At 43.0% G+C, this 26,258-nt stretch overlaps 1 protein-coding gene across 7 annotated transcripts in view; it reads left to right on the top strand.

Annotated features, from left to right (window-relative positions):
• Window positions 1-26,258, top strand: part of SMARCA2 (SWI/SNF related, matrix associated, actin dependent regulator of chromatin, subfamily a, member 2) — a 272,034-nt gene that overhangs the window by 219,799 nt on the left and 25,977 nt on the right. For 5 of the 7 annotated variants that reach the window (XM_056522637.1, XM_056522643.1, XM_056522627.1 and 2 more), the window contains 3 exons: window positions 1,250-1,327; window positions 3,875-4,093; window positions 24,759-24,988. In XM_056522637.1, coding sequence (XP_056378612.1) covers window positions 1,250-1,327; window positions 3,875-4,093; window positions 24,759-24,988 — 527 coding nt within the window. Of the gene's footprint in view, window positions 1-1,249; window positions 1,328-3,874; window positions 4,094-22,732; window positions 22,829-23,221; window positions 23,482-24,758; window positions 24,989-26,258 lie in introns of those variants that run through there. The other 2 variants (XM_056522666.1, XM_056522676.1) reach the window with 2 other exon arrangements.

The following is a 26,258-nucleotide window of genomic DNA, read 5'->3' as shown; positions in this document are numbered from 1 at the left end:
GTCTTTACCCCCGTCAAAAAGAAAAAAATTTTTTACAGACGTTTGCAACCCGTTTGAAAAATTATCAAACGGATTGCACAACGGGCATGAATTTAGAGGGGCAGACGGCCTTGTGAACGAGCCCTAAGATGATGCCTAAAATGGTGCAGATGCAACCAAAAACACCAGCGTTTTCCGATTTGAGTCAAGGGTGCGCTCCCCCTGGAAACCTATTAACCCCCCCTCCCCAATTGTTTTCTGTAAATGTTGTTCAGTCTAATGTAAATCTTTTAATTTACAGATGATGTCGTATATTTTTATTTTGGTGACTACAAATTATACCTGCCTTTACCTTTAGACAAAAGCTGGCCAAACCTGCTCATTTAACCCCCAACAGCAGATGTCAGGAAAGACATTGGGGGACATTTATCAAAACCTGTGTAGAGGAAGAGTGAAGCAGTTGCCCATAGCAACCAAACAGATCGCTTTTTTTTTAATGTTTCAGAGGCCTTTTTAAAAATTATACTGGCCCACTCTGGGGACCTGGTTATATAGACAACTGGTTCACACAATAGGTTTGATAAATCTCCCCCACTGTTTTGGGGCAGCTTGGAAGAGAGGAACAGGTCAGTTGGACTTCAAGCTGTATACACATGTATGGGGGAGTGGGTAGAGATGGCTGTCAGTAAGCCATTCAGCCAGAATATATCTAATATGTATGGCCAGCCTTAAAGGGGTTATCCAGGAAAAAAAAATTTTTTTATATATCAACTGGCTCCAGAAAGTTAAACAGATTTGTAAATCACTTCTATAAAAAAATCTTAATCCTTTCAGTACTTTTGAGCTTCTGAACTTAAGGTTGTTCTTTTCTGTCTTAAGTGTTCGCTGATGACACGTGTCTCGGGAAACACCCAGTTTAGAAGCAAATCCCCATAGCAAACCTCTTCTAAACTGGGCGTTTCCCGAGACGCGTGTCATCAGAGAGCACTTAGACAGAAAAGAACAACCTTAACTTCGGAAGCTCATAAGTACTGAAAGGATTAAGATTTTTTTATTAGAAGAAATTTACAAATCTGTTTAACTTTCTGGAGCCAGTTGATAGATATAAAAAAGTTTTTTCCTGGAATACACCTTTAAGAGCATAAGGTGCTAAGCGTGTTTTTAGCTTTTGTTTTTTGTTAAAGCCTGGAATACTGTCACACTACTGTTTTTATTGTGATCATTTGTTAAAAAGTTTTATTGTATCTGCTTTTGTTTCATGCCTAATCAGGAGGAAGACGAAGTCCCAGATGACGAGACACTGAACCAGATGATTGCTCGCCATGAAGAAGAGTTTGACCTGTTCATGGTAAGCAATGAGAACTTTATCTTTTATATTTCAGGTATAATGGATATTAAAGGAGTAGTCCAGTGGTGACTCAGTGGTGAGCAACTTATCCCCTATGCTAAGGATAGGGGATAAGTTGCAGATCGCGGGGGGTCGACCGCTGGGGCCCCCTGCGATCTCCTGTACGGAGCCCCGACAGCCCGCAGGAAGGGGGCATGTCGACCTCCGCACGAGGCGCCGGCCATAGAGATGTATTGAGGGGGCGTGTCGGCCGCCGCTTCGTGCGGGGGTCGACACCAGCTATCTGGGCGGAGAGCCGGGGCTCCGTACAGAGAGATCGCAGGGGGCCCCAGCGGTCGTACCCCCCGCAATCTCAAACTTATCCCCTATCCTTAGGATAGGGGATAAGTTTTTCACCACTGGACTACCCCTTTAAAGCTGAAAACCTAATACCTCAGATTGGCAGAGAATGCACTTTTTTTATTTTTATTTTATTTCTTTTTTTATATAAAGAATGTACCCAAAACAGATATAATATGCATCATATGTTTTTTATATGCAGGGCTTAAGGCTTCCATTCTCATGCATTGTTCAGAGTAGCAGTGGCACTTGGTTCCAGTGAATGCAGTGACCTCCATTTTGCACAGTTGTTTTTTTTTTTTTTTTTTTGGCGCTTCCTAGACACACGCCAGTATATCAGCCACCATCAGATAGGGGTGGGAAAGCTGTTCTCTACTGTAAGAAATCTCTTCTGTGTAGATGGGTATGGAACCACTAAAATTTAATTTTTATTTTAAATCAAAGTTTTATTAAAGGTTTATTTATTTATTTTATGCATACAAAACAAAAACACATTGCAATATCTATAGAAAACGACTGCGGCAGAGCAAACTCCTCACGGAGTTAAGCAAAGGATTTCAACCCCCCCCCCCCCGCATATAATTGAGACAGATACAGAACCCCCGGGAGGACCAAAGTAGCAAAATTGCAGTTTTCTTATAAATTTCCGCCAGCAAATTTCATTTTTTTTTGTTTCATGGTAAATCTTATGGTAAAATGAAAGAAATATGTCATAAAGTACAATTGTTTGCGCAATAAAAAAAAGCCCTCATATGGGTCTGTAGGTGAAAAAACAAGTTAGGGATTTTAAAAGGAGAAAAGGAAAAAACAAAAATGAAAATTGACCTGGTATTTAACCCCTTAAAGACTCAGCCCATTTTCACCTTAAGGATCAGGCCAATTTTCGTTTTTGCACTTTTGTTTTTTCCTCCTCCCCTTCTAAAAATCTTAACACTTTCAATTTTGCACCTGCAGACCCACATAACGGCTTGTTTTTTGCGTCACCAATTGTACTTTGTAATGACATATGACTTTTTATACCATAATATGACGTGAAACCAAAAAAAAAAATTTTGTGGAAAAAGCCATTTTGTAACTTTTGGGTAAAAATGACACCTTATCTTTATTCTGTAGGTCCATACGGTTACAAGGATACCTAATTTATGTAGGTTTTATTTTATTTTACTACTTCAAAAAATATATATATATAACAACATGCACCGAAATTAGTAAGTTTAAAATTGTCAGATTCTGACCCCTTTAACTCTTTTTATTTTTCCGCATACGGAGATGTGTGAGGGCTAATTTTTTGCACTGTGGTCTGTAGTTTTTATCAGAACCATTTTTGTTTTATGGCATATCCACTTTTGTGATGTCTAAAGGGTTAATGCTGGGCATCGGCCCAAACGGCTATGCCCGGCATTAACCCTGGGTCCTGGCTGCTGATAGCAGTCGGGGCCCACTGTGTTTGAAGCGTGCTCAGCTAGTGAGCACGCTTAAAACCCTGTTAACGGGTCCTTAAGCACCAAGGCGCAAGGTCGTACCTGTACACCCTGCGTCCTTAACAGGTTAAGAACCATATTCTGTACTGATCATTGCCTAATGGACAAAACATGAGGTCTTGCCTGTCCTTGCTCTTGTAAACCTACATATGTCAATAACCTTGATAATCCCTAGTCCTTTTTCATTTCAGGGACTTTACAAAGTTTCTTCTATTCAGTGGCTTAGTACTCCAGTGTTATATTGAACAAGGACATTTTTTTTTTAACATTATGACTTTTACTAATGAATTCTGACAGAGATGATCTTTTTTTTTTTTTTTTTTTTTCTCTTTTTAACCCTACAGGTGATTCTGTTCTGCTTAGTAATAGGGTTTAATTTTGCTGTGGCGTAAAACAAGAAAGAAATTGATTGAAATACATTTTTGGCTTGGAGGAATGGTTGTGCCTTGTCAAGTTTATTTATCTGTTGGCTTGTCAAGTGGAATATTTTCTGCCCTAACAGAAATAGGCAAGGTTTGGATCATGCTGTAAAGACCACAAATATAAACTTGTCAGGTCCCACAATTAGGGTTTTAAGAACTAGGAACTGGTACTTAAATCTGCCTTATATTAAAATGTGTGTTCATTTTAAGGCTCTGTTCAAATCATGTCATTTTGTATTTATTGATGACTATTTAAGATGCTTTAAGGTAAAATATACAATTTACTATTTTTGTGTTCTCCTTAGCGAATGGATCTAGATCGGCGCAGAGAGGATGCCCGAAATCCAAATCGAAAACCACGTTTGATGGAAGAAGATGATCTTCCCTCCTGGATCATTAAAGATGATGCTGAAGTTGAACGACTCACTTGTGAAGAGGAGGAGGAGAAAATATTTGGTAGAGGGTCACGTCAACGTAGGGATGTGGATTACAGTGATGCACTGACAGACAAACAGTGGCTTAGGGTAAGTTTCTATTGGCATTAATTAAAATTGATGCTTCTAATTCTATAGTTTGAAGTGCTGACAGATGATGCTTAATTTGAAGTAACTCAAGGGCTGACAGATTTCCTTACAGTAGTTTGAGTTTTGAACTGCTGACAGCCCTGTATAACCATGAGAAAAGTCATGCAGCTTGCGCTGCAGCTGCATGTCCAAGAACACAAATATGGGACATCTCTAGTTCTTCATGGTTATCTGTCAGCGGTTTTGATAGCTGAACTGTTTTATAATATCCCACTGGCTCCTGAAGTGTCAGAGGCAGGATCTTCTCCTACCGTGCACCAAGCTCCCGGTAAGGAGAGCCTCCCCAGCTCTGCCTACCATCTATGATTGACTGCTCTAGCAGTTTTCTGACCGGGCCTTGATTTGAGAAAAAAACTTTGATACAGTTTCCCATAAACAGTTTCTAAAAGCTATAGAAAAGTTATTGAAAATTCAGTGGATTTGCAGTTCACTGAAGGATAGATATCAGACAATTGTTGTTAATGATGTGCATTCTGAGCAGAGGTTGGTGACAAGTGGCATGTCTCAAGGGTCAGTTCTGGGTTCTGTTCTTTTTAAATATGTTGTGACATAGGAGAATTTTTGGTTATAAAGATTTTTTGATGACCCAAATGTGTGCATTAGTGGTTAACTTTACTAGGTAAGTGGGTAAAAGAATAAAAATAGCTGTTTACGCTTTTAAAATATAAATTAATGTACATGGGGAGAAGAAATCTTCTGTTTGATTTAAATGTTGGTATTTCTGTGTTTGTGTATACTTCAGAAGAGAAGGATTTGGAGTAGTTGACAGCCTTAACAGTACGGTCCAGGCAGTAGGTATAGCAAGTCAAATGTTTGGCTGCATAGTTAGAGGTTTAAAGGGGTTATCCAGTAAAAACAATTAAGTCACTATTGTCCCCAGGCTGCCTACAAAAATATTAAACACTTTAACTCACCTTTGTCTGCTCCCTCGTAACTTCGGTATTGGGATGCCCAATCTCCAGCCGGCCTTCTTCAGTGTAAGCGGCCAGAGCTGTAGGCGTAATGTCACCGTGCCACTCCACCAATCACTGGCTGCAGTGGTGTCCTGCCTCGTCTAGTATTTGACAAACTGCACTGTCAGTTCCCCCGGTTGTTGACACTATGCTCTGCAGCTTAGCGGAAAATTGTGTCACCGGCCGTGGACAGGGTGCCTCGATACCAGAGCTACGAGGGAGCAGAGCAAGATGAGTTTGTGTTTATTATTTTTGTAGGCAGCCTAGGGACAATCCCTTAAACCAGTATTGTGAGCTAGACTGGAATCTGCCTTTATAGAAGCACAATCTGAGGTAAGTAGGGACTGCTTGGGACAAACTTCTTACAAATGTAAATCCATGGTAATTGAATTTAAAGCAATACTTTCATCAAATGTTTTTGATTGGTTAAAGCTTAGTGTTGAGACCCAAACTGAGAGCTAGATATAGCTGGGTGAAGAGTATTTTACTCTCTGGCTCGACACTTAATCCCTTACTTGGCAGAGGACAGGTTCCATAGACTAAACTTTAAAGCACATACCAACTGGTAGTGCGAGAGACACGGATTACAAGGCAGTTTATCTTTTTTTTTTCCTATTTGCTCCTGTTCCTGAGTTATAGCCAAAAATCCAAATAGGCAAATGAAGTCCTTTGGTGCATTGGGGGAATTCCCGGCCTTATGGTGCATTCCTCACATGATAATCATCATTGATTGCACAGTTCCTTCAGACACATTGACCCAGATTCATCAAACTGTATAAGAGAACAGTGATTTTTTTTTCCATAACAACCAATCACAGATCAGATAACGAGCTCTGGTAAAGTGAAAGCTTAGCTGTGATTGGTTGCTGTGATAAAATAATATTTTTCTCTCACAGATAAATCTGGGCCATTCTTTTCTATCCTTTACTGCTGAGCACATGATTGTGACATCCTCACAGGTCCTACGCCTCCAGCTATGCAGCAGATACAGAACAGGTCCTGGTTGGACAGTACCGCTGTTGTGTGTAGAGATCTCTACTCCTCAGTAACTGCCCAACCAGGACCCTCTCTCAGTAATGCAGAATACAAGAGAACGTGGCTGAAGAATCTGTGATGATAATCATAATGTGAAAAAAAAAGTGTGTGGAGCTGATCGAGACTTACATGTTTCCTGTATAGAATGGAGCTCAGGTCCATGAATATACATGAAGAGGTGTTGCACAGGACTGAGCAGGCAGAATAGTGCACCAAGGGGCTGGGAACGTGCATTTGAAATGGGCCTACGAAGGGAAAAATGGTAAACAGAGTTAGAATAGGGGTCACCTGCACTATTGGCTTGTACCAGCAGGAGAGTATTGGTGACACCGCTGACAGATTTCCTTTAATGGAGTAGACTCCTACAATGAATGCTGAGCCTAGGAATGAAGCACCTTGCCACACGCTTCACCCAGCTGTGTCTAGGGATCGTTTCGGGACTGTGTCTTGGTACTGAGACCCAAAGTGAACAAAACTTTTGACATGTCTAAATCAGACAAAATTCTGTCATAGGATAAAAATAGAAAGGAAATATATGGGCAAAATAGGACCAAGTAATCTGATTACTGCTGTGAATCACTGGCTTGAATACCTGCTGTGGTTACTGGGGGGGGAGGAGAGATCCTTCTGTGATTACTGGTAGAAATTGGTTGGGATACTGATGTGAGGTCTAGTCACCATGGTGACCTTTAGTTTGACATCTAGGTGACAAAATGTAAACCGACCGACACTGGTATATCTCCTCCTCTATATTCTAGTAAACATGTGTGCTCAGACAAATCATGATTGCACAGCAAGCAAGGGAAAAGTACCCTGTTTAATGGGGCAATTATGCCAATATCCGCTGCCCATTCATCAGCTGATCGGGTCATTTTGGCTGTTCCAAAAGTCATTGGCTGTCCGCTGCACATCTCTGTATAATAGGATCTAGCTATTATTCGCTTGACTTTTGACGCTCAAGCCATGAATAGGTTAATACATTGCACATAGAGCCTCAGGCCATCTAATTGGGCCTTAAGTCTTTTGGGGGGAATTCACACTGTGGAATTTGCAAAGTCTAGGGTCAATTTTGTGTCATATGAAGGGGACAGGTTATGGATAGAGATGAGCGAATTTACAGTAAATTCGATTCGTCACGAACTTCTCGGCTCGGCAGTTGATGGCTTATCCTGCATAAATAAGTTCAGCTTTCAGGTGCTCCCGTATGCTGGAAAAGGTGGATACAGTCCTAGGAGACTCTTTCCTAGGAATGTATCCACCTTTTCCAGCCCTCCGGAGCACCTGAAAGCTGAACTAATTTATGCAGGATAAGTCATCAACTGCCGAGCCGAGAAGTTCGTGACGAATCGAATTTACTGTAAATTCGCTCATCTCTAGTTATGGACAGCCTTGTATGTAATTTTTAATACTTTCAGGTAGTCACACTTGCCATGTTTTTCTACGTATTTGCTGCTGCATATTTTCTTACCTATTGAAGTGAATGGCCCTGATTTACTATTGTAAACCCATCCCGTTTTGTCGGGTTGTGCACCAAAATGTGTGACACGGCATCACAAATTAAGTCTGCGCCAGAATTTTCGCCAAAAAAGAAAAAAAACAACCAACTCTTCATACTACTTAAAAAATCCGCAAAAAGGGACTTGGCAGCTGGGAAAAGGGGTGTGTTCCCGACATTTTTGAAAAATCCCAACATATTTACTAATGTTTCCACAGAAAATGTGGTGGATTTGAGCTCTGGAAAACCCGACAGATCGAAACGTAGGAAACATTAGTAAATACCCACAAAGAAAACTACACTCCAATTAGGGCCAATGAGTAGCAAAATACGCAGTTGATGGGTATGAAAATACACTGCAGCAAATATGCAGCTAGTTGCAGCATGTGTGACCCTACCCTGGGGGGGGGGGGGGGTATTCACATGTACAGTATCCTGCACATATTTGATGCACATGGTTTAAAGCTGTGTTCAGTCATTTAGTTTACATTGAACTCTACAGCTTCAAATTCTGTGCATCAAATATGTGCAAGATACTGTACGTGGCAATATACCCTAAGGGTAGGGTTACATGTTATGGATCCGCAGTGTATTTTATGCTCCGGATCCGCCGAAGACACAACCCTATAGTGTGCCTCCTGCTGTGCCTGTTTGCGCATATCAGCAATCCGCCACTACGAGCAGACACGCATGCGCAGTCATCACGGACGCTCTCTGCCTAGCTCAGGGAGGAGGGGGGAGTGGCTGAGAGGACTGAGTGTACTCTTTGCCTGCGTGGATTGCCACTACGAGCAGACAGGCACAGCAGGAGGCACACTATAGGGTCATCGGCAGATCCGCAGAGTAAAATACGCTGCAGATCAGTTAATTATGACCCTACCCTACCCTTATGGTGTTTTACAACCATAGACTTTTGGCGTTAAGTGCTTGATCTGACCGCTTAGACTTCCCATGATCATTAGGAAGGACCTCCTGAATAGGAATGAATGGAGAATTAGTGTACGGACTTGACCACTGGTCCATTCATTGTTTATGGCAATACTGTAGATAAGAGTTTATCAACACCCCTAGCGGTAAGGATATACCTATGTATTGTTCTTGTAGCATATTTCTCAATCGGCTCCATTGGGGACACAGACCGTGGGTATATGCTGCTGCCACTAGGAGGCTTGACACTAGGTAGCAAGAAAAGTCGGCCCCTCCCAGCAGGATAAACCTGCCCACATGCACTGTCAACCCCTTTTCACCACCGATGAGCACCTGGGGTTGTACCGCTGGGTCCGGGTCCCACTACCTTACCTGCTCATCTCACTGTTTTAACCTGGCAAGATGCAGGTGTTTACTAGCTGACTGATGACTTCATTAGGTACGTTTTCTAAGGGCAAGGTGAGTATTTCTCTCCCTTTCTTTTCAGGTTTCTTGCCCTTCTTTGGATTCTAACCCTCTGTAGCCCCCCTATTTGGAGCCCACTCCTTTTTATTCACTCTGGGGAAACTACCACTCCACCCCCCCCCCCCCCCCCCCCCCCCTCCCCTTCCAGACCCTCCAGACAGGTCCCTGTGGCCCTGGTCACCTATTACGCCTGGGTGGGCTGCAAAGCTATAATTCCTTGTATTTCTGCTGAACCCACTTGTCCTTCCTGCACCACTGCGCGCCCCGGCCCTCCTGTTGTATCTTCCCAGGACGTTCCACCAGAACCTGTGGGCTCTGCTCTCCTTCTGAAATGGGTGTCTTCCCTCTCCCAGTCTATTTCCGCCTTGGCGCAGGTCTCCGGTTCTGTGGTGACCGCTTTGGAGAGGTCTTCCTTACACTAGCCCGCCAGGGAGGCTTGCTCTCCCTATGTTAGGCGCTCTCACAAGCGCCCTAGGGGTTTCTCCTCTGGCTCGTCTCCAGCCGGTATAGGTGCTCTCCTCATAGGTTTCGCTCCTCTTCCCTGGCACCCCGAAAACGCCCCTCTTCTAAGGGCCATTCTCCTGGTCGCCATCCTAGGTCTCCAGATCTGTGTACCAGGTCCGTTTCGCCTTCATCCAAGGCTGCATCCACCCGCTCCCATTCTCCTGGGGAACTGGAAGATGAGGCATCAGCTTTGTTCTCTGACTCAGAGGACCGAACTGGCACGTCCGACATGGTAGACAACTTGGTCTCAGGGACACCTTTCACCTAGAGGACCCAGGAACTTCGGACAACTCCAGAAGTTTCCTTTCACTGCTCCCGTCCCTCTATTAAGGTTTTCAGCTCTCATGCTGAATTTGACACCTTACTGGAAATAGCATGGAAGCACTTTCAAGGGACTAAGAAGGTTCAGGCAGTTTCCTTTTGCCCAGGACCTCATTGCAAGATGGACATCTCCACCAACCGTTGATCCTTCGGTTTCTCGTCTGTCAAAGGCGACTACTCTGCCTTTGGTGGATGCAGCATCTTTTAAGGACCCGGCAGACAAGAGGATTGAAAATCTGGCAAAATTTGCCTTTGAAGCAGCAGGTTCATCTTTACTTCCCACCTTCGCTTCTGCTTGGTTGTCAAATGCCCTTTTTGTCTGGGCTGCTCAACTCCACCATGGCATTTTGTTTGGGGCCCCTTCGGAAGATTTGGGGGATCTAGCACTTAAACTCTCCAATGCTGGAGACTATTTGTGCTCTGCTTCTATGCAATCGGCCCGTTGTATGGCTTTTGCCACAGGTAGCACTTCATCATTCCATGTGGCTCAAGGCCTGGGACGCTGATGCCGCTTCCAAGAAATCTCTCTCCGAGCTTCCTTTTACTGGGTCTCGGCTTTTTGGAAAACGCCTGGATGAGATTATCTCAGAGGAGACTGGAGGTAAGAGCTCCTTATTACCACAGAATAAGTCTCACCGGTACGGTACTCCTTCTGGTCCTTTCGGTCGTATGGTTCGAGTAGGGCGACCAGACCAGCATCCTTCCTGGAAATCAGATGACCGTTCCAGCCGTTTTACGGCCATGTCGGGCATCCATAAGCCTCCCTCTGCCTGAAGAGATGCCCCCACCCTTTGGACTGGCCACGGCTCCAAGAGTCTTCACAAGGTCCTGGCGGCAGTGATCACCATCCTGCGAGCACGGAGTGTGTCCGTGATTCCCTACCTGGACGACCTCCTGGTCAAGGCTCCAACCAGGGCCCAGAATCAAGAGTCTCCATCTCACTCTTCAGACCTTGTCCCGTTTCGGCTGGGTGATCAATCAGGACAAGTCCAACCTTACTCCCATCCAGTCTCTAATCTTCCTGCGACAACAGTTCGACACAGCGACCGCCCGGATTCTGCTTCCGCCGGACAAGTGCCTTGCTCTATTATCAGGAGTTTGGATTCTCTGGCATCCTGTTCCAGTTTCCATTCGGTTTTGCATGGAAGTCCTGGCTCAGATGGTGGCGGTCATGGAAGCTGTAACTTACGCCCAGTTTCATTATCGCCCTCTTCATTTTTCTCTTCAGTCCCAGTGGGACAAGTCTCCGCTATCCCTCGATCACAGAATCATTGTTTTTTCCAGGACTTGCCAGTCCCTCCCGTGGTGGCTTCGGTCCCCTCTTCTTAGTCAGGGCCGATCCTTTCCTTTCTTCCCCTCCACTGGCAGGTCATCACGATGGATGCCATTCTCAGGGATTGTGGAGGAGTCTTCAGGGACAGGTTGGCCCACTACCTTTTGGTCCTCCCGAAAACCTCCTCTCCCCATCAACATCCTGGAACTCAGGGCAATCTACCTTTGCCTCCCCCATTGGGCCATTGCAACCATTGGGAGCACCTTCTCCAGGAACGTCCATTTCGTGTCCAGTCGGACAACTCCATGATCGCCGAGGTCTCAAAGATCCTTCTCTGGCAGGAGCTCAGAGTTCCCTTCATCTCAGCGATTCACATACCAGGGGTGAAAAATTTGGAGGCGGACTTTCTCAGCCGCTCCTCAGCCGACCCCGGCAAGTGGTCAGAGGTGTTTACGGAAATCTGCAACCTCTGGGGAACCCCGAACGTGGACCTGTTTGCGTCCCGCGGGCGTGGTACGCTGACGGGGTTTGTCTAGTGGACAACGTGCCACTGCGCCTCCCAGTTCGTCCCGACCTGCTCTCTCAGGGTCCCCTTTGCCACCCCAATTTACAGTCTCTGCATTTGACGGCGTGACTGTTGAAACCGCGGTTCTGAGGGTCAGGGGGTTCTCTCCCCAAGTAGTTGGTACTATGATCAAGGCGGGCAAGCCCTCCTCTGTGGAGATTTACCACCGTACTTGGCGGTCTTATTTTTGTTGGTGTGAATCTCTCACTCCTTTTCTTCAGTTACGTTCACTCTATCCCACTTTTCCTTTTTACAGTCTGGGCTGGAACAACCATTGGCTCTCAGTTCCCTTGAGGGACCAGTTTCGGATCTCTCCATTCTCTTTCAGCGTCCTCTGGCGTCTGATCCTAACATCCAAACTTCTCTACAAGGTGGGGCTCATGTGGCCCTGCCTTACAGATCCCCTACTCCCCCTTGGGATCTAAATCTGGTTTAGAGAGGGTACTCCCTTTGAACCTCTCAGGGACGCTTCTCTTCGTCTCATTTCCTGGAAAGTAGCCTTCCTCATTGCGGTCACTTCTATTAGGGGGGTTTCAGAGCTGGCAGCCCTCTCCTGCCGCTCTCCCTACCTGATCTTACAAAGAGACAAGGTTGTTTTTCGTCCGGTTCCGTCCTTTTTAGGTGGTAGCCGCGTTTCACCTGAATGAGAACCTCGTCCTTCCATCTTTTTGTCCTGCTCAGTCTCATCCTAGGTAACGTTTGCTCCATGGGCTTGATGTGCCTACTGGCTGTTCGGATTTACATCTTAATCACTTCTTCCTTTCGCCAGTGTGACTCCTTCTTTGTGCTTACGGAGGGTCGTCGTTAGGGGCTTCCTACTTCAAAGTTAATCATTTCACGGTGGATCCGTTCTGCCATTTCGGAAGCTTACCTCTGCAAGAGGAAGACTCCTCCTTTCGGGGTCTCAGCCAGTCCACTCGTTTTGTCGGAGCCTCCTGGGCTCTCCGCAACAGGGCCTCAGCCTTGTAAATTTGTAAGGCGGCCAATTTATACACTTTTACGAAATTCTACCAGGGACGTACCTTTGCTGATACTAGTCTGGGTCGCAAGGTGTTGCAGGCGGCTGTGGTCCAGCCCTTCCACCTAAGTTAAAAAAAAACTTTTACCCACCACGGGGACTGCTTTGGTACGTCCCACGGTCTGTGTCCCCCAAATGGAGCCGATCGAGAAAAGTAGATTTTTTTTTTTTTATGCTTACCGTAAAATCTCTTTCTCGGAGGATCCACCCACCAATTTATTCTGGTGTTTCTGGTTCCGTTACCTGTCCGAGGTTGTTTTCAGTAAATTTTTATTCTGTGGTTTACTCGGACAGTTACTGTTTATTTTTTTTTTCTTGCCTGTCTGTCCACTCCTACTGCTCTGGGACTAAACAGATTAGCTCAGGTGCCTGTGGGCAGGTATATCCTGCTGGAGGGGCCGACTTTTCTTGTTGCATAGTGTAAAGCCTCCGAGTAGCAGCAGCATATACCCACAGTCTGTGTCTCCCAATGGATCCTCCAAAAAGGGATTTTACAGTAAGCATAAAAAGTCTATTGTCTTATCTGCTACTTCAGTACTTTTCAATGCAACAAAAAAATCTTTGTCCCTACCAGAAGACCTCATTTGGTTACGCTACCCTCTAATTTTATTGATTGTACAATGCTTTTTTTTCTTTTTTTCTATTTTATGTACTTCCTTCTGTTACTGTATTATGGAAAAACTTATAAATAAAACAGTTATTTAAAAAAAGAGTATTGTGCTTAGCCATCTTCACAGTTGACAGTAAATCAGGTGGTAGATGAATTTGGGCACTGCTGCTCCTTTATGGTGATTGCAGGGGGTTCCATTATCCATAATGTAGGAAATAAGTGTCTATAGTGGTAATTTTAAATTAGTACTGATTTTAAACACAGGTTTGCTGTGAAATCTGCTGATAATTTCTGTAGTGTGTGGACTTACCGTCTCTCCCGAAAGTAGAACATCCTTCAAAAATAAGGCCTACTTTACTTTTTTGAGATGAGATACTGTCTTATTTTTGGGGAAACACGGTATCTAGCGTGGTCCAAGTAGTGAAAACATTGACTATTTTATTCCTCTTCACTATTATATATCACCAAAAAAACACTAAGACTTAACCTTTATTGAGCCAAAGGTTAAGTCGTGGTGTTCTTTTTAAGTGATATATTCTGTTCAATTACTCGCTAAGTATATTTTTGGATGGTGAATTTCTCTTCATTATTATCCAAGCATATAAGAGGCAGGCTGTCTTGTCAATATTCTGACATAGCTAAACTTGGTAAACTGTACACAAATATTATTCATTTTTACTCTTGCTGTTTTGTTACTTGTTTGACAATTTTCAGAGAATGGGAGAGAAGCCCAGACAAGCCTGGCTCTGGTGCTTACAGAAAATAAACAGGAAAAGAACGAGAAGCCAATGAATATTTTAACATTGTATTTGTAAAAAATAGGTAATTTTGAGAAAAATCGTTCAACCAAAATAATTTAGCGGCCTTGTCTATTAATGAAACCAGAAGTATGTATGACTGAACAAAACCTACTGCTAGTTCACCTGCACTAAACCCAGTTATAGTGCAGGTGAACACCTGTAAAATGAGGGGTTGCTCACAAAAATCCGTTGGTTAGATGCTGCGTTCGTCGGGTAAACAGTTTTACTCCTAATGTGCCCAGCACTCATTGGAGGCGGGAAGCCAGCTGGCTGAGCTCCCCTGTCTCCTCCAAATTTGCCCGTGGCCCGCCCCCTTTATTATGTTAATGAATGCAGTGGGTGAATGCACAGAAAGCAGGGAGCTCAACCGCTGCCTTCATTAGCATATGAATGAAGGGGCAGGGCCGACAGGGGAGCTCGGCCAGCTGTCTTCCCGCCTTCAATGCCATTGGGGCACATTAGAAATAAAAATATTTACAAGAAGTTTTGTTGGGAAAGATTCTACCCATTGAAGTTAAAATCAGCTGCAGAAAATTTGAATCAAAATTTACATGTGTGAACATACTCTAAAAACTTTTTGACAGTTGTTGCAAACAACATTTTAACTGTGTAATTTTAAATGTGTTGATGCGTAGCCTTTTGGATAGCGGATAGGAAATAAAGTGTTCTGTTCACATGACATTTGAACTTTCCATTTTCTGTATACAATAGTAATTTTTACTGGCATATACAGCAAACTAGGACTGCGACTAACGATTATTTTTTTTCAATGGATTAGTTAATTAGTTTGATAAAAACCCAGAACGGGATTACGGGACCAGAGTTAAAGGGGTACTCCAGTGGAAAACTTATGCCAGAAAGTTAAACAGATTTGTAAATGACTTCTATTAAAAAATCTTTACCCTTCCAGTACTTTTTAACAACTGTATGCTACAGAGGAAATTCTTTTCTTTTTGAATTTCTTTTTTGTCTTGTCCACGGTGCTCTCTGCTGACACCTCTGTCTGTGTCAGGAACTGTCCAGAGCAGCATAGGTTTGCTATGGGGATTTTCTCCTTCTCTGGACAGTTCCTGATACGGGCACCACGTGTCTGCAGAGAGCTCTGTGGACAATACAAAAAATGAATATAAAAAGAAAAGCATTTCCTCTGTAGCATAACAGCTGCTAAAAAGTACAGGAAGGGTAAAGATTTTTAATAGAAGTAATTTACCAATCAGTTTAACTTTCTGGCACCAGTTGATTTAAAAAATAAAAAAAAATAATAATAATTCCACGGGAGTACCCCATTAACAGGATAGCGGGAGGAAATGGGGACTGCATCGTGAAGAGTTAACAGGGAGAAAAGAGAAGGGACACCACCTGAAGGGTTAACCTCGGAGCCTCTCTGCAGGAGAGAAGGAGCAGTTCAAAGACCTTAGTGATGGTCGTCCTCCTGCACCAGGAGGATCTATCAGTTTCTGGCCCGGAAAGGGGGGCTCCTGCAATGTCAGGACTAGAAGCTTCTTGTCACCAGATGGCACCAGCTTCCTGACAGCACTCTAAGCCACATATTTCGCAGGCCAGCAGTATCGTCGAAAAGGCACCAGAGGGTGAGGGGGACATGTAGGTGCAGACTGAGGGGCTAAAAGGCATGGAAAATTGCAAAAAATAGGAATACTGCATTACTAGGTCATGCGCCCCAACCGAAAGAGGTCGTGCCCCCTAGCTTCCGATTAATCAATTATTGAAATAGTAGACAACAATTTCCATTATCGATTTTAATTGATAAAACTGATACATTTTTGCATCCCTACAGCAAACCTATACTTAGGGCTGCATTCACCTGACATATGCCAAAAGATTGTTTGCATTGGTGTGGTTTATGCATTTTTTTGTCTGTCTAAAAAAGTATATTAGACTATGCTATATTTGGCTCAGTGACTAGCACTACTGCCTTGCAGCTCTGGAGTCCTAGGTTCATATCCCACCAAGGACAACATTTGCAACAAGTTTGTATGTCTTCCCCTATATACACACACACACACATGCATATACACACAAAAAAAAATTCCCTATGCTTCTGAAATTAATACCCCATAATGACAATGAATTTTTGAAATTTTTGTATTTAAAAACTTTTGCATGTGTTAATAAGGAAGAAGTTTAAAGCAAAATTGACAGCCTATTCACCCACACTAAAGCCAATAAACTGGGTAAGAGTGCAGTTGAACAGCATTACAATGAAGGGTCACTTGATGAATTGATGAAGTTCTTGCAGAGTTATACATCTAAATATTTCTAGTTGTATTGCGCAGCTCTGCACAATGGAGGTGGGAAGCCGGCTCGCCGCACTGCTCTGCCTTCTCACTATTACCCACTCTGGCACTCCTCTTATAATGAATATGCAAAACTTTTTGCTCTGATTAGAGGGCAAGCTCTCACGTCCTAGCGACATGAGTGAATAGTTTTGCATATACATGAGATGGGCGGGGAATATTGAGGAGGCAGAGGAGCGCAGCAAGCCGGCTCCCTGCCTCCATTGCGCAGAGCTGCAAAATACAACTAGAAGTATAAAGACGTATAACCGTACATGGATTTTATCAAGTTTCATCTAGTTTTTCTGCAACCACCACCACAAGAGATCAAACCTGATCGAAGGGGACCGAGACGTAAACCTGATGACCCTATTAACAGAGTCAAGCCGGAATCTCAGGAAATTGCTGTTTGGACACTCTTTGTGAGGACCAAAGGTGATGACCACTTTTCCAACATGCCTTTGGTCTCTGCGCCTGAGGAAAAGAGACCCCTTTTTTGTTACCCAAGGCTTTGAGGATCTTGTCCAGCTAGGACCCGAATAGGCTGTCAGACTGAGATCAGAAATTGGCTTTGTCCCCTGTCCACTCTTTGATCCACAGGGACCTTTTTGGCTGCCGTAGGCACTGCCAAGTTGTAAGTTAAAGGGGTACTCCCGTGGAAATCTTTTTTTTTTTTTTTTTTAAATCAACTGGTGCCAGAAAGTTAAACAGATTTATAAATTACTTCTATTAAAAAATCTTAATCTTTCCAGTACTTATTAGCTTCTGAATTCTACAGAGGAAATGGTTTCTTTTTGGAACACAGAGCTCTCTGCTGACATCATGACCACAGTGCTCTCTGCTGACATCTCGGTCCATTTTAGGAACTGTCCAGAGCAGCATATGTTTGCTATGGGAATTTTCTCCTACTCTGGACAGTTCTTAAAATGGACAGAGATGTCAAGTGGTTGCAAGCAATGATAACAGACTGACTTGCGTTTGACTCGTATTTGCTGAACATCCAGGAATAAAGTACTGGATGTCCGTACCAGTCCTAAAATACCTTAAACTTCAAGGACCATTGGCAGCAATTTGGGAAACAAGCTGCTTCTCATTGTGGTTTTAAGGGTTCCTGTTAATTACCTTTTTGTAAATCTTCAGATGATTTTTCTTCTGCTTTAACAGGATAAAAGACCTTGTTAACATTTTTGTGCTGCTCAGGGACAGAAATTTTAAATGCACATATGTATTCATACCCTTTGCTATGACACTATTAAATTTAGCTCTGAATGCCTCACATTTTTCTTTATCTTTGAGATGTTTCTACAGTGTGTGAGTGTCCACCTGTGGGAAATTCCATTTATTAGACATGATTTGGAAACACCCCAGTCAGAGCAAAAACCAAGTAACAAGGAGTAATAAACCGCCTGTGAAGTTCAGAGACAGGATTGTGTGGAGGCACAGATCTGGAAAAGGGGTGCAAAAAACTATTTCTGCTGCACTAAAAGTTCTCAAAAGCACAATGACCATCAAAGACAGCAACTACTATAGTACAACAGATAGTGAGAGTTAGCTGGTGTATTACAGGACATTGTCCTTGGACTTACCACAACAGTCCCACACTTCTTTTTTCTGTGATATGTCAGCAGCACACAATTATCTGGTGATATTCCAAAAGCACTAGTGTAGTTCAGTGTTTAAGTTCACATGTTCATTATCAGTCACATTCAGTACGACCATTTTAGTCAACAACATTAAACATTATTTTTTTAGTAGGGGGGTGTCTTTCTACTAGGGTGTTTTTGGCCCAGAAGGCCAATTTTTTTGTTCACCAGAAAGAAGCATTTTCTCTGTAAAAGACACATACAAGAAGGTGGCAAAAATAAAAAAGCACCTAAATGACTCTCTGACTGGGAAAAACGGGATGCTCTCGTCTGATAAAACAAAGATGGAACTTTCTGGCCTCAATTCTCTGTGTCATGGCCCAATACCATCCCTGTAGTGAAATCTAGAGAGAGAGAGGAAGGCGCCTCATGTGCGGGATCAGTAGATCTTGCAGGTGGGGGTAGGGGACGGTAATTCCCAAGCCGCTTACCAAAGTTGGTTGTGCGCCCACACACAACAAGGTTAAGAGCAGAAGAGATATAGAAGAAGGTCCACTGCAGCCCTCCTGGGTAAGAGTAAAATCAAAACCGAATGACCAGGGAGTCAGGAGTTTGTCTGGCGCAGAGAGGAACCATCAGGCAGCCAAGTAAAATCAATGGATTTATTAAATGCAACGCGTTTCGCTGCGCTTGCGCAGCTTCATCAGGCAATGAAGCTGCCTGATGAAGCTGCGCATGCGCAGCGAAACGCGTTGCATTTAATAAATCCATTGATTTTACTTTGCTGCCTGATGGTTCCTCTCTGCACCAGACAAACTCCTGACTCCCTGGTCATTCGGTTTTGATTTTATCCCTGTAGTGAAGCATGGTGGCGGTGGTGGTAGAATCATGCAGTGGTGTTGTTTGTTTGTTTGTTTTCCAGTGGCTGGGAGAAGGAGACTGGTCAGGGTTAAGGAATGTAGTAAAGTAGAGAGACTCTTAATTAAAACCTAATCCAGAGTGCTTGTCACCTTCGAACGAGACAGGGACCCTAAGCTCTCAGAGAAGAGAGCACAGGAGTGGCTTAGGGACAACTCTGTTAATGTCATTATGTGGCCCAGCCAAAGCCCTGACTTAAACCCTGTCTAACATCTCTAAAGAAACCTTAAAATTGTTGTCCACCGACGGTCGCCATTCAACCTGACAGAGCTTGAGGATCTATAGAAAAGAATGGCAGCTATAATTACTTCACATGTAGAAAAATGACAGGGATTGCGTTTATATGTCCATTTTATCCAAAGACTTGTTCACTTATTACAAAAGTATAATATGCAGGACATAGAACAATATATTCACAGATATATACACAGCACCGCATCATTAGAACATATTCATCCCCTTCTGTGGCAGTCTGTTCTTAAAAAGCTCCAAAGCCACCACACTACCTGGATATGTTCCCTGTAAACCATCCTGCCTGATATGCATGGCTCGTGTGGCCCCTTTTGTCTTATCTTGATATTCTTTGCCATTCTTCCCTCTTTTTGCCTACGTCTCCCAGCAATCATTGCAGCTCTGCTTTGCCAGACAGCTCCCTCTCTAAGAGCAGCCCCCACCCTCCTGCACTGAGCAGTGAGGCGTTCAGTGTCTGTCTGGTTGAGGCTGCAGACACCTCCCAGATCTCAGCACTAAAGAGAGCAGGACTCCTTAGTGCAGGGCAAAAACCACATGGTCTATGTCTCTCCGGAGGCTAGGGTCTGCTTTCAGAGAGGGATTTGGACATAGACATAGTAGATGACTGGACGATGTAATTCCCTCACTTCAAGCATATAAGGGACAACCAAATATGGAAACTGCTCTATATAGCTAATAAATGATATTTAGTTAAAGGGGTTGTGCGCTGCCCTGCCTTTCGAAGCTCCGCTCGCAGCGTCCGGAAGTTCATTACTCCGAACGCTGTGTGCGGGCTTCCGTGTTCGCGGCCGCCCCCTCGTGACGTCACGCCCGGCCCTTCCCATAGACTTTCGTTGAGGGGGCGGGCGTGACGTCACGAGGGGCTGGGCGTGACATCACGAGGGGCGGGCACGAACACGGAAGCCTGCACACAGCATTCGGAGTAATGAACTTCTGGATGCTGCGAGCGGAGCTTCGAAAGGCAGGGCAGCGCACAACCCCTTTAAATGGGTTGATGAGAGGGAAAGGATGGGCTATGTGTTTAGTTCCCTGGAAAACCTCTTTAGCATGGGCAAATGTATTTACACCATTTATTAAAGTGAAAGTGTCTGAAGACTTTTCAAATGCCTTTTATTTGGCAGCTTGCATGCATGGGTTCTGAATGGGGAGACTCATGCAGGCCACTTCCAAGTCATGTTTGGTAACAGCTTATCTTGTATAAGTCCATCGCCGCCTGCTGCACTCAGATGTCCACTGAAAATTCTCCTGGGTGAACTGGCCCTAAGGCTAATTTCACATATCCTAAAATGTACTGACATTTTATTTAATATGTATATTTAAGTCCATAATCTGAAAAAAAGGCTGCATTTTATTTTACGGACCTTTTTCTTCTGAATGCAATGCAGGGGTTAGATAAGTTGGACAGACTTTAATAGTAAAAATGGGTCGTCTTCAGGAGACAACCACAGTGGTTTAGTTGACCTGTATTAGCTTTGTTCTTATCTCATAACTGGTTGTGCTTCTCTGTTTACTGGTCATCCTTTATTTTTTATGTTATCACTACAGTTTTTTATTCATTCATCCAAGTAGAGGCACCCCATGGTCCTGGTCACACCAAGGCTATAATGCCAGGCACCATAGTGGGAACAGGCATAAGAGTTGATGTTCTCTGGTTTGCTCCTTTGTCACTGATCTGTTGTATAGATCTTCCTAAATGTACATTTAAAAATGATAAATGATTTGAAAAGCAACCCTATTTTTTCTTTACCAGGGCAAAGCTCGATTTTGTGGTGGTTAATCTTTTATAATGTCACCTATTGGCCGTATTTTTTGTGTTGCTATGGTAACACCATCCAATCTCTTCTGCATGTGGAGGGCTGGGTTTACATGTAAGATATTGTTTGACCTGCAGTCGTGTTTTTTTCCCTCTCTCATCCTATTACTACTGCTGCAGGATGTAAACGTTGATAATGTAGGAAAGAGATACATAAGCAGCTTGTTTTTATTATGTAAAGACCTCTTTCTTAGCCTAGGAAGATGTCTGGGTGTAAGTGCATTGTGTTTCCAGACTGATATCACCGTACTCTCCACTGTCTGATGATTTCAGATTTTTAGAAGCAAGTGATGACTATTCCTATGGGTTACATGCCCCAGTTATCATTGCATTGCTGTTGAAAATTGATGGATGATATGTATACCTAGTGAGCAGACTACAATCTGCAGGTACCCTTCAGTTTAGTAACCTATGAATTTCTTGCAAGCTAAGGAAAAAAAAAATGATGTATATCATCCTGCCTACATGTATAGTAGGAAACAAACAGCTCACATTAGATGCCCATATATTATTCTGCAGGGTCGATTTGGCTCTTTGCAGAGCTGTTTTAGCATGTGTACAAGACTAGAAGCCAGTGTGCTAAGGGTTAAGCTTTTTCCCGTTCACTCCTTGTGCCTCCCTTTCCATTCACCTCACTAAATTGAGAAGCCGATCAGCAGGGGAGGCGTCACCGTGCTGGAATAAGGTCTCGCTGCAGCACGTCACCAATCAGAAATGTGGGATTTATCTTTGTGATTTATAATTGCCGTGCTGAAGATTTGGATGGGCATTCTCTGTTCTCTCTGTTTTCTTTCATGGCACCCCTAATCACTGAAAGTCTAGCCTTGTATAGTAAGTTGGTTTTTTGGAGTCCAGTTGTCTGTATTGTATACATAAATTCTCTTTCCAAGCTTTCTATCATGCAGCGAGGCTGCAGCCGTTTTCATCTCTCTGCTTCTTTAGCGTACAAGGAACGCATGCATTGTCATTTACAGGGATGATATCATGCCACATCACAGTCTATAGCACAACCTGGTATTAATGAACGGCCCGGACATTGTAGTGCTCTGACAGCTTTTTCTTCCCCCAGCAAGCATGCAGATTAATAGGTGTAGATGACTGTGTGATAAACACCTGGTTTGTGGTTATTAAACCCCCTCCCCATTTTTATATTAAATAATATAGCAAGAAAACAGCACCCTACGAGACAGCAATTGGCTAATGGCAATTGTATTATTGTCTCTAGTATACCATGTAGACTAAACCTACTATTCTTGATCATTCCCCATGTTGTAAATTACATTGCTACTTTCATGGCTTAAACCTCTAATGTACCTTTTAGTGTACGCACAAGCTCATATGTGCACCTTTACAGCTAAAATGTCATTTATTTATTTTTTTCCGTGAAAAACATAGTCCTAGAATCTTTATTGGGCTCATTACAGAAGTATTTGCTAATATTTACCTTAAATCCTTCCTGGGGTCTGGTGCACCTTCCAGTCCATCCCTTAGTAGTCTGAAGGAACGATTGCCCTGGATGCTAATCTCTTGCTTGTGTCTGGAATAATAAGGGTAAATATGATAAGCAGTTGTCAATACTAAAGCCCTACTGTAGGAAGGAGGCTTCAGGCCTTGTGCTAGGTAGAATGAAACAGCAGATTTCAGTATCGCCATCCGGTATTACATATTCTGTAAAATAAAATTACTTGTATATGAAAACATAGCCTTTCCCCGGCTCCCTCTTTTTTTTTTTTTTTTTTTTTCTCCTGATCAGCTGATGAAGAGACTAGCAGCTCGCTGCTTTGCTGGCTTGTTAATTTTGTCCCCACTAACAGTGATTTCCGATAGCCGGCCTGCTGATAGTGGTAAGGTAAATATCCTTTTTCCTTGTCGTCTCCAAGATTCGGTAGAACTTATGTGACAGGCATATTTAGGTGTGTAAAGCTGCTGTTCTCCGTGTTTCTGTTCATCGGAGTGCTTAAAGAAAGCAATAGCATTAACTGTTGACTGCCTTGTATGCTGCATTTTAGGCTGGAATGTAAAGCTGTCAGACATACAGTGCATGCTAGATAGGCTGGCTTCTAATTGTTTCCTAGCTGCCGTATGATGGGTTCTGCTGTTTTTTCCTCCCATAAATATTAATGCTAGGGTGTTTATCAGATTCATTTTGGCTTTTTTTTTTTTGTTCCTGTAAATCGCCAGGTTTTTTGAGCGTCCTTCATGGTGTCTATGTCTGAACGCTACAAGCATGATGGAAATTGACTTTTGATTATTAAGGCCTAGTCTGGAGCTGTCCCTTAGGATTTTCTGCTGATATTTGTTCAGTGTGCTTAGGTTATTGTAAAGATCCATAGAAAACGGATGTACGAATCTCCTTGGCATGCATATATACATGGCAGGTTGATGAATTTTCTTTCCTGTTCTTATTATTATCCTATTGTTGACTAGGGTTCGGATGCCGTGAGCATATTTATTTCTGATGGGTGTAAATATTGCCCCTGTTTGATACAGAGGAAAATGAAGGTAATTGCCATTTGATTAGATTTCTTTTCAGCTGCTGTCAAAAGACTGATAAACATTTCTATGCAGACAACAACATTCAGATGCATAACAAGTGTGTATCTACATAATGTTCTTACAGATGTCTAGGGCTGTTGTTTTGCTTTTTCATGTTTTCAACTTGTAGATGATGATTTGCTTGGTGTGTGGAATGAGTGTCTTGTGTATACATAAATCTGCTAGTATTCAGCATCTGAGGTAACTAATGCCATGTGGACTCTGTAAGAGACACAGCGTGCTCAATGGGAATGACTTCCAAAGTTAGGCTCCACCAGTGGTTGAAAGCGCGCATGTTGTTCTGGCTCATAGGTTTGCTCTGCGTTCTTTCTCATGATCCTAATTGTTCCCTTTTGTTAATAATGCCGTATTGCTAAAGACCGGAGCTGTTAACTTTGAAAATAAATGTGTTACATTGGTTCTGGATTTAGCAGATAAATGACTTCATCTTCTGGGATACTTTGTATACTTATTTGCAGTGAGTGCTATCATAAAATGTTTTCCAATAAGTTGAACAAAATTGAAAAGTTTTTCTTGATGTAACAGATGCCAGATTTTTTCCATTGGTGACCACTACTGAGAGTATGTTCACATGGCGTGGATTTGACCTCTGTGGTGGCAAGCAGAAATCCATGGCAGAATCTGCAGCAGAATATAGTACGCTGTGGGAAAATCCTGACTTGAACCACCACAAATTTTTGCCACTTATGTGAATAGGAGTTAATAACTTTTTTTTATTTTATTTTAATTGTACTCTAGTTTGCTGTGTATTTTACTGTGGTAAATCCACTCCTTGTCAACATGCTTTAGTAGAGGCCATTGCAGTGTCTGCAGACCCTGAATGTATATGTATTATTGTGGAATGTAATATAAATATATGCAGTAAAACCTCTCCAAAAGACCACCTCTCTGAGAGGACCCAGCGTAGATTGCATGCAATACAGTTTCAGTCCACCATTATGGTGGCTGTTTTCTTTTGAGAAGAACCCCCACTTTTCAGTGCAATTTTGGATGGGCTACTCAGAGGTCTCCGAAATAGAGCTTGTGGTAGTTGTGATCCAGTTTCTAATAACCATGTTGGGCAATTTATTTTTTCACTATTCATATTACCATAGTGGTATGTCTGTGTAAAACAAAACCTTTATTGAGGAGTTTTTCGTTACCTTGGTTACCTTGTGTCATGCCTGCAATAAAAAAAATCATCATGATTGTTCAGTTTTGATAAAATGTGTCTCTCTTTCCAGGCTATAGAGGACGGAAATTTGGAGGAAATGGAAGAGGAAGTTCGGCTGAAAAAACGCAAGCGGCGAAGAAATCCGGACAAAGATGTTGTTGTTGTTGTAAAAGATGATGGAGAAAAGCGAGAGAAAAAAAGAAGAGGACGTCCTCCAGCTGAAAAGTTATCACCAAACCCACCTAAACTAACCAAACAGATGAATGTCATAGTTGACACCGTAATAAACTACAAAGACAGGTAAGCAAAGTAGTTTTACCTCTTGAGACAAATTTTCACAAAAAGTTTTATGAGAGCGATTTATAACACCAGTAATGTGATACTGTAAAGAACACAATAAAAAGTACACTCATGACATTTTAGTTTATTATAAAAAAATAATAAAGTAAAATAAAATATAAGTTATACTAAACTGATGAATACAGAAATCTGTGATCTCAAGAAAGTCTGGCATTCAGTGCAACTTTGGTATGAGAAGATGTGTCAACTTTTAGTGTAGCCCTAGCCTGACTCTTCAATAGACTTTAAAGAGTAGCTCCCAGCATCTGTATTTTTATTCTCTGTCCATACTTATTGCTAAACTATCCCTAACCCCCTCCCTGCCTTTAAAACATTTTTTGCTACCTTTATAAAAAGTTGATCTTCTGTTTGTCTGTCTAGCTCTGCCGGAAGCCAACTTCCCCAGCAGGCGTGACGTCACTGACGCCTGCTGGGTGCCGACTTCCGCCCTCACCTCATTTATGCTGCGCTCCTGTCTGGAGCGTGCATAGATGAGCGGCCAATAGCACGGCAGGCTGCTTCAGTGTCTCCTCCTTCCTGTTTAGCAGTGTAGTGTTATCCAGGGAGGAGGAGTATAGGAGCATCGCCCACCTGCCATGCTCACCGCCGAGACCCGGGACCAAAACAAAGTAAGGGTAAGTGAACTAAGACCTCACTTACCCGTACAGGACATGTACAGTCCTGGAGCATCAGCGCAGAACTGTGAGGCCAGGCAGCCAATGAGCGCAGCCCTGGCGTTCACAGCGCTCGCTCCTGCCTGTCTGATTGAGCGAAGGCATCGGTCCTAATTCAGTCATCACATCACGGCAGGCTGCAGCCAGCCACTAGGAGTGAGACCCCTAGTGGCCGGTTTCCAAATATAAAAAAACATATATTTTTTTTAAATTAAAATTGTGTAAAGTACTACAACATATCAAAGAAAAAAAGGTTGGTGACAGTGCTCATTTAAGCATACAGAAAATATTCCTAGATGTTTGCTCTCCCGATTTCTCACGATTTCCCTGTGTTCTCTATAAAATAACAGTTCAGGAACATGTTTTCTCTCCCTTGTGGTGTTCCCCTGCTCTTCCCAGAAAATTTTTAATAAATTGAAAACTGGGTGTTACCATTCCCCATGTTAAAGGGTTGTGTCACGGTCTGCACTAATTGGATAATGTGATACTGTAAGAACACTCCCCCAAATGGTTACACCTAGGAGGAACAATGCAACATAGAGCTCTATGAAAAGGTT

Source organism: Hyla sarda, chromosome 1, assembly GCF_029499605.1.
Source record: "Hyla sarda isolate aHylSar1 chromosome 1, aHylSar1.hap1, whole genome shotgun sequence".
Classification (NCBI taxonomy): domain Eukaryota; kingdom Metazoa; phylum Chordata; class Amphibia; order Anura; family Hylidae; genus Hyla; species Hyla sarda.
This window is presented reverse-complemented; position numbering and strand designations above follow the sequence as displayed.